Genomic DNA, 15002 nt, shown 5'->3' on the forward strand with positions numbered 1-15002 from the left:
GACATATATTTATAATGCGAATATTTATTTATAATTCGAAGATGCATAATTGCTATTGTTCGGCATAGATTCGCAACGATTCAACAATTAGATAACGAAGAACCGGAAATAGGTGACAAACAAATGATTTTACTGGGAAGACTGCATTCAACGCCGAATATACGTCGTTTTAAATATCCCCGCCGCAACGCGGTAATTCTAAGATCGATCGTCGGTTAATCTGGTTTCCGCGCGAAACGATATTTCATTTTCCGAGCGAGTGGTTTCCGCGATCCTCCGCGCTTCCATCCGTCGCCGTTGAATTCTAATGCGGAAACTGACACGCGAATATACGTCTGAAGAAGTTCCACCGACCCTGGAAGAACTCGCGAGTTTCGTTGAGAAACGGAATTAAGACGTTATAGAAATGGATTAAGGAGTTTAATTAAGTTGATTCAACGAGCGCGCCACAAAATTTCGCGTTCCTAACTTCCCCCCATTCGAAACGAGATCCACGGATTGCTGCTTATCGTCCATTTGTAGCGTATCTAGAATTGTACAGCTCCGTGTTCGATACGGCAACTAAGGTGTCGCTAAAGAAACAGAGAACAAATATTCTTCTTACGATATTTAGCATAGTCGTTCCTTCTATCGCGAGACGTAAATCCATGAAACGTTCAAGTACGATCGAACGAAATTATTAGTTCGATCCTGACGAGAAGGCAATTCGGACGATCTCTCGTATCGAAACCTGGGTTCACGTTCCAACCTTTCCTTTGTATCTCGCGTGACGAAGGAATATCTTGGACGTTTGGTTGGAGCTAATCTAAAAACGATGGCGATGCTTCTGGTGTAACGATCACGAATTTTCTTTGGTTTTCCCGGTTTACCGGCCGTTATCCTCTCCCTGAACGATTTCATCTTATATCCACAGGGATTAGAGAACCTCTGTCTCTGACCGTTTCATTACTCATCCTACACGTTCACCGGCAACTACGTGTTCGTTCTGTTTGTCCCTTGTTCCTCTCTTTCTTCCCCCGCTCGTATCAGTGTCGGTCGTTCTCCCTTTCTTTCGTCCTCCTTCTTTCTTCCTCGTTTCTTCTCGCTCCTTCTTTTTCTCTCTTTCCTCTCTCACCTTTTTCCTTTTTTTTCTCTATATTCTACGCTCCCTTTTTCTCTCCGGCTTTTCCGAGTCTCTCTTTTTCCTCTGGTCGCAACAGCAGTTCGCAATATTGTAATGCGAAGCACAATGCGTGCACCCGAAGAGATACGACGCGATAAACAGCGGGACGCATCGAGCCTAGAGAAAGATTAAAAAAGGGAGTAATATGTCTTGCGGGATATTTCGCGAATAACGAGGCGAGAGTAGACAGCCACGGTGCACACGAGACATTCTTAAGTGAAATTAATTGATCGATTGGTGGTGCCGACGTTCTTTCCGCCCTTTAATATTTTATCACGCAGCCCTCGATTAAACCAAACCATTTTGTCAACGATAAAATTCCGACGACTCTGTACGTAAAAACCGAAGCAGCAGGAAATTCTTGAAAATATGTCCTCTCGAAGATTTCGAACAAACATCTCGGGTGTCGATAACCTCGGGTGTCGATATAAATCAAAATTTTCAGGCAAGGGACAAGAAAAGGAGATAATGCAAACGTGCAAATCCTTTAAATCTGATTTAATAAACCATTCGACAGCAGAAAAGAGGGAGAAGAACGAAAGAAACGGAGGAAAGGGAGACAGAAGCATCGGAATAATATTATTCCTTTCCGATGGTTCCCGATGTTTTCTAACGACGCTTAAGAATAATAACATTATAGCGACTGGCAACGATGAAAATAACGATCGAGGTATCCTAGTGAGCGTGCACCTTGAATTACAGAGTGCGGTTTCCTCTGTTGTTTCTCCGTGGCCGTTATCGTTTGCTCGAACAGTCTTTATTTCCGTGACGTAGAATCGTTGCGAGCACATTGCACGAGTTTAGACGTAGCCTACACGAAGGAACAAGATCAGCGAGTGAAACGAAAAAGGAAATGGAGGGAAAGGAGCCGCGCGCGTTCCATCCATTTCTTATTTCTACCTACGCCAAAGAGAGCTCATCCTGTAAATGGATCAAGTGCGCGGAACGTTTCCTCGATGGAAGTTCGATACCGCTCGGAAAGTTCGGCTTGCACTTTCTATGCTGCGCTCGAAGCGCATCCCTTTGAGATTTGTTTCGTTTTCTGATTAGACGGCTGCACAAGCAAAGGCTAAAGTAGCCACTTTAAGGGAACGAAATCGAATCTATCGGTACGCGAACGAGGGGAAGGAAACGGCACGGATAACGAAGTTCGAGCACGACGTCTATGCGATTCCGGTACTTAATAAACCATCCTCAAGCACGGAAAGTTGTTGCATCTCCCGAGGAATCTTCGCTGTCTCTTTTTTCCCCGTGCCTTCCTTTGTGGTAGTTTTAAAAACAACTTCGAAGTGCAAATTCGTAACATCATCGAGAAAATTAACCTCTGCGGTATCACGGTAGATGTCTCAAAGAAATCTCACGTTCTCAAGAATACTCAAAACTTGGCGAAAAATAAATATCCGCGAGGAAGGAGAGGGGAGCCGCGAGCGAAGAAAAAGAGGACACAAAGTTCAAAAAACGGCAGAGCGTGATGGAGAATACGGGCGGGTGGCTTCCTCGCAATGGGCCTGGCAAAATTTGCTAAGCGGCCGAGAGAACATTGCGATGATTATACGGTTCCGTACGATGATGTAAACGAAAAGGAGAACGAGAGAAAGAAAGAGAGAGAAAGAGAGAGAGAGAGAGAGAGAGAGAGAGTGGGAGCAGAAGAAAGAAAAGAAAAGAGGAAAGGAGATGGGAAAAAAATATTCCATAAAGCGTAATGAAGGGCTCGCAAATATTTATCTTTGGGTAGGTTGGGTGTTGCGGGAGAAGCGCAAAGAGCCATGCGAAAACGATCCAAGCCGGATGGCCCTTGTCGCGGCACAGAAACGTGGAAAGTTCTCCTGACACGATTATGGCGCTCGGTGACCAGAAATAATTTCATTAGTCGCCCCGTAAACTCATCTAGCAGTTCGTAAAGAAACCATACGCGTGGGAAATATGTACTTAGGCATATATAATCGTATACCTGTGGACGCCTGAAGCCCCTACCACGCTCCCACGGGAACTCTAATCACGGGTACTTAAGTTCCTGTTGCATAGACGTACACCGAACGATGCCTGCATCAGCAACCACAGTTTCGTGCATGTACACGGTACCACGGCCTGTGTGCTGGAGGGTGAATGGAATGATTCGCGCCACCGAGCACACTTGTTAATGAGCGAAACGACGGTTTACACGGCTCGACGAGGCCCTCCCGAAGTTAATGGACGTATATCGACGAGGCTCCAGCCGATGTCGAGGATCCTTCTTCGACGTGGATCGCTCCAAAGATTTAGAAAACCTCGAGAAACTTTGACGCAGCTTATTTCGTATCGCCTTAAGCACTCGTCAGAGTTATATAAGCCTTTGATACGTGAAGTAGCAAACAAAATCGATGACTCCTTGGACTACGACAAAATACGATATCCGCGCGACACTGATGTTTCGCAATCGATTTACGGGAGTAACAAGTACGAGAGAACGTCGCAAGAAAGGCGTAACAAAATTTCTGACAAGCCAACGCACCGGTAACGTTTCTTCGAGGTTCGTCGAGGTCGCTGATGTTAACCGCGGATATCCTAAATTTCGGTTACATAAGCGTTCTCGCAAAAACACTCTCTCCCTCTGTCCTTCTCTTCTGGCTCTGCTGGATACCGTCTGGAAGAGACGACCAGGAAGGGAAGACAAGAGAGAGAAAGCAAGTAGGATTATGGAGAGATCCGCAAGTGGGTGCCCGTACAATCGCACGGTAGAAACTGAGTACAAGGGACAAAGACACGGTAGACACCTTGTGGATAGAAGGTGAGGGTGATAGAGGATACAGGAGAACGTAGAACGTAACGAAAAGAGACGAGAGAGAAACTGAGGAGAGATCTCGCAAAACATACACAGCTGAAGCTGACACATCCTCTGCCAGTCTACTGGCTTTTCTAGAGTAGAGAAGGACGAGCAAATCTAGACGCTTACTTAGTGACACACGCAGCATTTTGCTGTCGGAGCTGAATTCTCTCCCTTTCTCTCTCTCTCTCTCTCTCTCTCGCTCTCTCTCTCTTCATCTCAAATCCCGTTCCTTTCTGACCCCCTTTTCCCTTCGTGTTAAGCCTCTATTTCTCCCCTACCATCGTTCTCGACGGCATTGTATTAAACCGTGGCTCGTGTTGCGGCTTGACAAGAGGGGGCACACCAGTTATCTTACCCTCGTTCCATCGTGTTCCCTCCCTAAACGTTTCTCTCTATTCCTCTTTCATCCCCGCCCCCCCTCATATATTCTATTCCAGGATACGTTGGATTATTCACAGAGTAATTTAAACTACGTATGACAGACATTCCAAGTGTTTCAAACTGATCGATCGTTCGTGTCCAACTTCTCGAACGTCGCGTTGTCATTTATCGCCAGGCCGTCGAATGTATTAATATCGGCTATCGTCGACAATATCGTCGCCAGTTATCTAACCGCTTCTAACCGCTCGCGTCTAGCTTTTCGAAAAATGTATCGTTCTCGTGATCATTCTCGCGAGAGTGACTGCGCAAGAGTAACGCGCGAGAGTTGGATCGAATAAATCGCCGTGCCACGTGTCCTTAAAGTATCTTGATAGGCGACGACAATTTGTCGAAATACGGATTTTGACGCGTACAGTTTGTTGGAACCCTTTATTACACTCGGTGTCCCTGTTCGCCGTCGATCTGTTCGTTCGTGACCTGTCGCCGAGTTTGAAGACGAGCTCCCTTAACTGTCAGCAACCGCTTTCAACCCTTATCAGACGCATCTGATTCTGACACGCGATTCGAATTTTCCGCTTTCCCGCGGCGTCTGGCCGGGGCTCTTTAAAGTCGTAACGTTGCTTATTACGTGTTCCGGAATGTCTAACTTGTCAACATTCAGGAGCACCTAAACCCGTACCTCTTCCAGAAGAACGAACCGGAAGTAACGATCGTTTGGAGAAGTATTTTGCGGTAAACGAGAACTCTGCGAGGCAAGATCTTGCAAATGTCGTGAAAATTAACGGTAAGGACGATTATTCCTGAGGAATGGCCGCTGGTAAATGGGGGGACCGATTAAAGGGACGAGTCCTCGTGACTTTTTTCAGGCAACACAAACGATGCACCTTTACGGTGCAACGGTGCGCACAATATCTCGAATTAACGAGGCTCTTCTCGTATTCCAGGTATTATTACGACTCTAAGTAATGAGACGCGTTTAAGCTCGCCGTTACGCCAGCCATGCAAAAATCTTTTGTTTTCGTCCTGAAACGTTTATCTGCCCGACGCGTAATGACGTAACGTTGTAAGTTTTTAATTAACGATTAAACGATATGCATCACGGGCCAATGAGTCAGTTCTTTCGTTCTTTATTCCCTTTCTCTCGTTTCTTCTCTCTCTTTCTCTTTCTCTCTCTCTCTCTATCTATTTATCTGTCTATATATATCTATCTATTTTTCTCTATATGTCCATTTTCTCTTTTTTTTTTTTTTTTTTGGAAAATTACGAGAACGAAGCTACACGGTGTAACTGGTCTATGGGACGTGAAATCTATGTCACATGATCGTCGTTACGTATGTATATGGTCACGATATTGTTACGCAGGCAAAATCGACTAACACGAAAAAGTAGCATAGTTTTCGCGAAAACAGATGACATTTTTCTCGGTTGGAACTTTTCTTTAGAAATGGTTGACCAATTTTTCTTCGGCCCCAGCGACCGCATCATTCCGTACGCTGAACCGAGCCATTCTCTTGACGGCGAGGCAGAAGCGTACATCGAAGCTAATGGCGCGACTCTCGGTGATTCGTCTCCACCCGACCCTTTTCCCTTCTATGTTTTTTTCCCTTTTCTTATTATTGCTTTCTCGACCGACTCATAATTTACACGTAAATTTCGAAACCATCCGGCGAGAACCATCTCGTTCTTTCCTTCCTTTTTTTTCCGGGGACAATCACCTTTTTTGTTTATCGTTTGTTTTTCGAGGAATTCTATTCGCGCGAAGAATCGAAGAACTATTTAAATTCTCCATCTATCATGCAGGTTGGCTAAAAGTTTCCAACCGGAATGCATATTTATTACGTTGCGGAGATGAACGATGCTTAAAAATTTGATGCACAGACAAATATAGACTTATCTTGTCAAATTATTTACGAAAGAATACTACTACTTAATATTTATAACAGTCACTGTAATATAGATATGGAGACGTATCGTATATATTATACGATGACCTTGAAGCAATTGCCTCTTACCACTCGCTAAAGAGATAAGGTAATAGATTCCATGAAACGCTCCATAGCCTCTGAATGACGCTTTTATGTTTCACGCGATGCGATGTATAAAAATATCTATCACTAGTCGAAGCCGGCTTTGCATTATTTCTCCGGCAAGCCGTGCGAGAAACACGCGACCGATGTACAAGCGGTTCACTTATTTATCGTGGCCCCAAGCAAACTGATCGTGAAACATGTTGTGAATTTTTCACGGGGAAGATCGTTCTCTAGCCTCTTCTCCCGCCCTCCAGTCTGCTAGATCCCTTTAGAAATTTCTACAAAAGGCGTAACACCAGCAACCTCGATTCTCGTTTAAAAAATTGAAAGACTATTTCTCGTGGCTCGAGTGTATTCTCGAAATACGTTGGTACAACGGTGTTGTACAAGATGTTGTCTATGTTGTTGGCGCTTTTACTCTTTCGTCAATTCTCGCCCGCCATTGGATTCAACATCCTCGGAATTTGTCCCAGCGCGAGCTACAGTCACCAGCAACCCTTTCAAGCATTGATGAAAGCTTTGGCGGCTCGTGGACACAACGTTACCGTGATATCAACCATTCCGTCAAAGGTAAGTGCGATTTTTCTCCTCTTTCTTTCTCTTCATTTTTCTCTGCGTTTCCACCTCGTTGACTCTCAATCATCTTTCAATGATATTTCGATCATTCGCCGATGACTCTCTCGCGTATTTGCTCGCCATCTAATCGATTTCCGTTCCCCCTTTTCCATTCTCTTCCCTCTTTCCCACTTTCTTTCTTCCGAATCGGAGAACGGAGAAATTTTATCGAGTTAGAAACAGTTTTAACCATTACCGGCAAAGTATGGCAATTTATACGCAATACAATCACGTTAGAACTTCCGTCATTTATCAGCGTTGGGAAAGTTAGTAAAAAGGCGCGAAAACACTTCTAACAAGGTTATAACGATGGTTTAATAATTCAATAATATCGCGTAGACCGTAGGGAAAAGTTCGAAAAGATATCTCGGATAGGTGTTTGACTCTGTGCTCCACTTCGGCCACGCGTACCTCTCGTGCCTTCTTCCCACGTTCGCCCGGCAGTTCATTTTTACTTCTCTTTCTCTTCTTGTCTCGCTCTACTTCCACTTTTCTCTGGCCCCGATCCGTTTTCGTGTCCCTCTCCTTTACCCTCTCCATAAACTCCGGTTCAAAGTTACGCAAACTTCGTTCGGCTTCAATTTACCCTTACTAACGTTTCTTCTTGTTAAACGCATCTCTTTGTGACCCGATGCTCGCCGTTCTCCGCCTTTTTTTCTATCCACCTTTTCCTTTTTTTACCTCCAGAGAAATCAAGAATTCGATGATACCATGTAAATCAACGACAAATATGCCTGTCATAATTCTCATAAATTCTCGTCACAGACACGCGATATTGTCCGTTGTTCCGCCAATTGAACGTGACGAACGAATTAACGCAAGCGGGTCTTACCGATCATCATTATCGAAGGACATTTACAAAATGATCATGCTACAGTTTCGAGTAATTTCTGAAATCTCGTAGCGAAGATAACTTAATATTTGGTAATTCATCTATTACGCTCTTAAAATAAATAAACCTCGCTCGCTTATCATAACGCAAGAAGTTCGTCATCGACGAATTCCACGCGTTAATAGAAGCAATCCATCGATTATAAAAATCCGCACAGACAGAATAGATAAAAGAGAACATTCTGAGAACACTGTCCGAATTATAGACATCAGAGATTAAACTAAACCATCGCGGTATATGAGAGGCTACAAATACATTCAAAATTCGCGATAGGCAGAATTGATACGCGTCAATGTGATCTTTCAGCAGGCGATCAAGAACTACGAAGACGTCGATCTGTCGTTTTCCTATCGGAAGAGTGACTGCACCGGGCTAAGGTACGCACGCATCTTTGCGTTACACGAAGAATTTCACGTGCTTAAATCCGTTAAAATATTGATTTTTCTCGCAGGCACATGGGAGCGTTCACCCTTCTGCGGAAGAACATGCGAGAGGCGAACGAGCTTTGCGAGGAGCAACTGTTCAGCCCAGCCATCGAGCACCTAATTTCGTAATACAGAATATTCTCATTCTATTTAAGACAGTGCACTAGCGCAAGACCGGTGGAATAAAAACAAGTTCATTTCGTAAACTCGTTAAAGCTGGAATAGGAGAAGAAAAAGTGCAGCGGCGCAATTTTCTTCCGTGAGCCGTAGAAAATTACCGGCATCACACCGGCCGTTGCTTGCTATTGCCATTTATGCCGAGGGCAGGGGGAGGGAGGGGGAGAAACGACAACCGGCCAAAGAAATTACAGTAATTCCATCGCGTTGCAACTTCATCGGTTGAAGCTAATCTCGAAATCGCGGCGCGGTATTCTTCTTTTTTTTCAGGAGGAATAAGAGCTTCGACGCGGTTGTTATAGAACAGTTGTGGTACCAATGCTACTACGCCCTCGTCAAGCATTACAATTCACCGGTTCTAATCGGATTCCTTAGCGTTGGAAACCTACCATACGTTATGGACTCCGTTGGTAAGCGTACTATACGTATATTTATATGCGATAAACGTTATCGAAAATATGAGGCGGAAAAAGGCTACGGTAGTAGAATCCGACGGTCCGGCCGCGCTCATCTCGCGACGTCTTTTTCTACTGTTTTCGTGCCTCGCTTGGTCAGAATGCCGTGAACCCGAAATTGACGTAAATTGTCGATAAAGTAGAAAGTGCGAGCAATCGGGGCAGAGAGACAGCTTTCGTAGAAAAGAATAGATCGCTTAGTAGTGCTTTAACCTGTACCGATTTCGTATCAGATGAGAATTAAGGAGACAGAGACACGCTAGCTGGTCGTTTCTTTCCGCGGTAAAAGAGAATCGAATGTTTCTTTTTCTCGATCGTCACTTATATGTATATATAATGATTCTTTTTTATATATGATCTTTATATATATATATATATGTTGGTTTTCACTTTTAGGAAATCCCGACGACCCGCTGTTGAACCCCGACATGGCATATCCATTCACGAATAAAATGAGCCTGAACGAGCGTATCTGGAACATCGTCTATACAACGTGGACCAGAATGTACTATAAATACTGGCATTTACCAAGGGCTCAGGAGATCGTTAACAAGTGGATGCCTGACGTTTCGATCGAGGACATCGACAGAAACTTCAGTCTAGTGATATTGGGAAACAATCACGTATTCGGATATCCGAAACCGCTGCTGCCAAATGTAATCGAGGTTCACAGTCTCCAGATCACGGAGAAAAGGGAAACCTTGCCCAAGGTATCGACGGAATTCCTAAGCTACCCCATTAAATCGTAAAACCACACAATTGCTCACTGCTAGGTAAATCCTAGATATTACTTGACAAATTCCTAACGTGACGTCGTTTTCTCTACGAAGCTCACCCATAAGCTGATCTAACGACAAAGTAATCGTCGTCGATTCGTCGATTGCTTCGTCACTCGTCGATCATACGATAATTCGTCGACGATTCCCCGACAAATTCAGAGTCGAGCTTTCACGCCACTTTCTTCGTCGAGCCAACCCTGTAAACTGATCCAACGTCCAAGTTCCAAGGAGTCACGGTCGATTCTCCCATCATTCGGTGATGTCGACGCACGATGCATCGACGAGTCGCGGTATTGCGAAACTTAAATTCAGTCAACGATTACGGATATTATCCCTTGCGGGACGCGGCGGCCGTTATTTCGCGTACTTTTGCCGCAGCAAAGGGTAGAATTCTATACCGCGAGCAGGGAGAATGATTTCTCCGGGGGAAAATACGTAGCAGTCTCTCAGGTAACCGGTATAGGAGAAAGTTTACCCACGGCTCGGCATTGCGACGCGAAAGTAAAGGTCATTGCTATTTACCGTCTCCCGCTCTACCCTTTACCTTTCACACCGAGCCGCGAAAGAAAATATTTCTCGAAAGATATTTTCCAGCCTCCTGGTTCGTTTCCCTCGACAAGAAAAATCCGGATACCAGCGTCGTTTCTCGCCGATTCTTTCTGCCTTCTCCAAACAACCACCGGCACACACCTAAACCCTCGTGTGTACCGTGACACGTCGATGAGAATTATCCAACAAACCGACGTTCATTCGGACGTTAGAGCACGTTTTTCGAGATACACCATCCCCCGAAACGCAGTTGCATCCGTATCACGTGGAATTAATGCGAAACATTGAGATGCATAACGTGATCGCCATCCACGTGCATGTTCGCTTCGCTAGAGAGTCCTACTGTCCGCTGCAATTAATATAACAATACCTTCTACTCCACGTGAGGTGCGTGTATCATTCTCTTGTTCCGAAATTTTTTCAATATGAAACCTCTCTTTGTTTTTCAAGAGATACGATTTCTCTGTTGCAGCTATCTCCTCCGATTGTTGCAAAATTGCCTGTATCGTCGTGTCAGTACGTAGAAATTAATTCGTACTCGTTAAAAATTAGGGCATATACTTTTCAAACACACAAGGAGAAACAGTTTCGACTGTCGATATCACGCGACTCTAAAAATAGACTAGAGATTTCCAGATCTCTATAAACATCTATAGTTATAACATATACTTTTCTCTCCTGATTCCATAACCAAGATGACACGAACATTATTTTTTACAGTTACCTTGAAACGTAAAATTATTCGTATCATCCTCTTAAGATAAATAAACTTGTGGCAATAAGTCGTTCGTTTCTTCACGATTGAACACGTTAATCGTGTACTTATTTAATGAAATCCAGAAATTTGCAAACAACGAAGTTAATCAGTTTCGCATCTACGTCGCTTCTATATCTTGACATTTCTAACTACAATTCTTTCAGCAGAATCGAGGTTAACGTTCGATGTATTGTTAACGATAGGACATCGAAGAATTCCTAGACAAGGCGGAGCACGGGGCGATCTATTTCTCCCTAGGCTCGAATCTGCAAACTCATCAGTTGCCAGTCGGCCCTTTGACCGCATTGTGTAACGCGCTCAGCTCGCTCAGGCAAAGAGTTCTATGGAAACACTCCGGAGACATGGCCATTCATCCAGCCAACATCAAATTTGTGAAGTGGGCACCCCAGCAAGCGATTCTCGGTAAGGCTACCGAAAGCTAAGCTGACCCTTCGCTTCCTCGCGGCTCCTTTGAGCGAGACTTAGATTGACCGCTTCGGGATATGTCCGTTTTATAGCTTAGCTTCTAGACATCGCTTGCGTGCGCACACAAGAATCGTTATCCGAACGATGAAAATGCCTTAAGAACGTTAACGCGATGGAAAAGGAACGAAGTGATTAATAGCGTCGTAACGAACGGATAATTTATGCCCCGGTTAAATTATTCCCTGATAAACCGATGAATAGAGTAAATTGTGCTCGTTAAGTATCATACAATGCATTCATTGATTCCGTCGGACGCAAGACACGACATTTTTTAGAGATCATTAGAGATTCTTTTCTTTTTTATTCTCTTCTCTTTCCTCTGTTTCTTCTTTCTTTTTTTTTTTTTTTTATTTCATCTCTCCTTCGAAATAAGAAACTTTTTGCGTAATTGTCTACGGTGCTCGTAAGTACGTGTTTGTTCGTTAATTATCGTATTTCCGTTTGATTTACATACACAACTCGTCAAAACTCGTCACGACGGTCTGTTCGTTAAACAGGATTCAACGGCGAGCAAAGGCTCGCGCAGATACTTAATGAAGTTGCTGACGACTTTGCAGGTCCTTTCATTTGGAAGGGATGTTAATTTTCTCGGGTAACCAAGTGCTATATAACGACCTCGTCCACGCTCATTTTTAAATGATCACGCGTCAAATGCGACTCGCGCGCGATACAATTTCCTTTTATAGCTTTTCTCTATTTCGTACCGAAATTCAACTCGTTTCAAACGTTCGAGATTTTTCGAACAAAAGTCTTCAAAAAAAAATCGGATAGAAATACGTGAAAAGGGGCTAAATAATTCGAAAAAGAGAAAGAGAGCGAGAGAGAAGTAGATCCCGAGTATCGAACGGTTTTGTTATTACGAAAGTTAATTGCCGATGTATTTTGGAAAGCCAGCGGCACGATCGAGAAAAGATAAACGACGATACTCCATTGAATCCAGAGAAAGGACGATTTACAGGATTCATTGCGAAACGAAAAGATAACTCATGACACGGCAGCAAAATTCTCTCGGGAAATTTTGACAAACAACTCTGCATCGTTCGCGGTAACGTCCGGACTCGATGCAAATGCAAGCAAGCGCGAACTTTCGTATACATTGACAGACAGGTTACGTTCACCACCCCTTCCCTAAATCTCTCCCCGCTGTAGAACGCGTATTAAAGGTGGAAATGCGAAATGTAACTGGTGGGCGTCATGCAAATAATGAGAATTTCAATTCAATTGCCTATTACGGTTCACGTAGTTCCGAAATTCAACACGTCGGATGATTTCAATGAAACTTTCCTGTGGACGTAATACGTTTCAACCTTCCTGATCGTTCACTATGTTTCGCAAATTTGACGCTCTCGTCACCGTGGAAAAATGATCGTTTCGCCGTTAATTATGAAAATAAAAGAACAACGAGAGACCGATACACTTTTAACTTTGTCTTTTCATGTCGCTCGCGTGGTCTCTTCTTCGTTTCCTAAAGCTCGCAGTTATTAACAGAAATTACGAAAAGGCGACGTTTTCAAATTTCTACGTACGAATGTCCAAATATTCGAATCCTTAAAGTTTCTAATTTTCGTTGAAACATTGTAAATTGTTCAAGTATGAACGCTTCAAATGCGTAAATTTGTTAACTTTTACATAGATTTTTCACATTCAGATACATCAAAAATTTTGTAATTTTTAAATTTTATTTCACCATCGAAACGTCGAATACCTGGCTCTGCCGTTTCTTTGCTTTACGCTGGTTTACCGGATAATTATTAAAGTACCATTCTCTATAACGTAAAATACCAGAGCAAGATCATACAGCTTTAATAACTTGCTAAATATTTACCGAGTATGTGCAAAATGAAACGATAAAATATACAGTTATCCCAATGAAGTTTTGAAGCACTCCTTTACTTTTTACATGTCGATTTGTTTTTCATCTATCTTCGAGCATAGTCTTAAAGCTCGAGAGAGGATAATCTGCAAAGATGCCACTTTACTTCGGCCTAATCCGCGATACTAACATTGCTTCTATATACAGCACATCCGAAACTGATGGTCTACGTGATGCAAGGTGGATTGCAGTCGTTGCAAGAGGCGGTGTACTATTCCGTGCCGGTAGTTGCCATTCCCTTTTTCGGGGATCAACTTTTCAACGCGCGTAAAATTCTGGATGCTGGTATCGGGCTTACGTTGAACATTGATACCATCACCGAAGAGTCCGTCGTCCGGACTTTGACCGAAGTTATAGAGAATAAAACGTGAGTGACTGACAGAACGATTTTTTCAAATTCACGGCCGACATACTTTTTAACTTCTAAAACGGAATCTTCGATTGTCGTTAAAAATGTATAAAACTAACATTACGCTTGCAGATACTACAACAATATCAAAGAGATGTCGGAGATTGCAAAAGATGAATTGATAAAGCCAATGGACCGAGCTATATGGAATGTGGAGCACGTGATCAAATTTTCCAAATCGAAACATTTGCGTTACTACGGCCATGATATATCGTTGATAGATTACTATGGAACTATAGCGATCCTTATCCTGCCCTTATTTTTGATAATATGCTACGCTTGTTTCGTGATTAGTAATTTGAAAGACAAGAGAAAACGTTCTTCATTCGATTATATGAAAGATCGAATTAAATTCTTTGCAAGATCAAAAGTGGAATAGTTAGGATATCTTTGACAAGGCAAGATAATTTTAAGTTCACTATTATGTAATAAATTTGATTCAATAATGTTCCATCATGGCTAAATTTTCAAATAAACATTGTTAAAATACTTTGTAATAGTTACACTTTATTCACCGTTGTTAAAACATTTGAAAGATCTCGTTTTATGATTCGTAACTTTTAGAGTACCATCGATTATTAACTAGGAGAATAGAATTACCATTGTACGGAAACTTTAAACTGTAATATCGACCGTCGATTAGACATCAGTCCAAGACGACAGTTACGTTGATCGATTCTGTTCAGAAGATTGGTCATTAATTGTATTTTTGTAAATACGAAAGAACCATTTGAAATAAACTTTGTCGACAGTTGGATGCAATACACGAAGGATAAAAGATAAAACGTCATTAAAATTGAAAGAAAATCATTAAGAAATCATTTCAATAAAAAAATATTTACGTCTTTCCAAATAATCAATCACTTTTGTTTTTTAATTAACGATAATTTAAACAAAATACAAAAAATTAAATAAATTGAAGAACGGTATATAAATCTACTTACATTTTTGAGCTCCTGAAAAGGCTTTATCTTCTTGAAAGATGCACTGACTCTAATACCGAAAACGTACATTGGAAAACGTTCATTGGAATGATTTAAAAATATTTAAATAAACTAAATACTGCGTAGCAAACACTGAGTCTACCAACCGCATTACACGCGGTCACAAATATTCCCAGAAAATAAAACTGTTTAGTTTGGGAGAAGGGGGCTAGAAATGAAACAGAATACCGTTTTTACATATTTTGCTTCCTTTTCTTATCGA

General features: G+C 42.5%; 2 protein-coding genes across 3 annotated transcripts in view; one reads left to right on the top strand and one right to left on the bottom strand.

The window, feature by feature from the left end:
- LOC126869684 (lachesin-like) overlaps positions 1–15002 on the bottom strand; it is a 283334-nt gene that overhangs the window by 267187 nt on the left and 1145 nt on the right. For both annotated transcript variants that reach the window (XM_050626532.1, XM_050626529.1), the window contains exon 3: positions 14741–14948. The gene's annotated coding sequence lies outside the window, so the exon portion shown is untranslated. The remainder of the gene's footprint in view (positions 1–14740; positions 14949–15002) is intronic.
- Positions 2286–14732, top strand: LOC126869681 (UDP-glucosyltransferase 2-like). The gene is made up of 8 exons (XM_050626527.1): positions 2286–6949; positions 8193–8263; positions 8338–8436; positions 8759–8898; positions 9340–9653; positions 11232–11451; positions 13535–13754; positions 13869–14732. The coding sequence occupies exons 1-8, from the start codon at positions 6770–6772 to the stop codon at positions 14173–14175; spliced, it is 1551 nt and encodes a 516-aa protein (XP_050482484.1). The 5' UTR covers positions 2286–6769; the 3' UTR covers positions 14176–14732.

The sequence above is a fragment of the Bombus huntii genome, chromosome 9, assembly GCF_024542735.1.
Source record: "Bombus huntii isolate Logan2020A chromosome 9, iyBomHunt1.1, whole genome shotgun sequence".
NCBI classification, from domain to species: Eukaryota; Metazoa; Arthropoda; class Insecta; order Hymenoptera; family Apidae; genus Bombus; species Bombus huntii.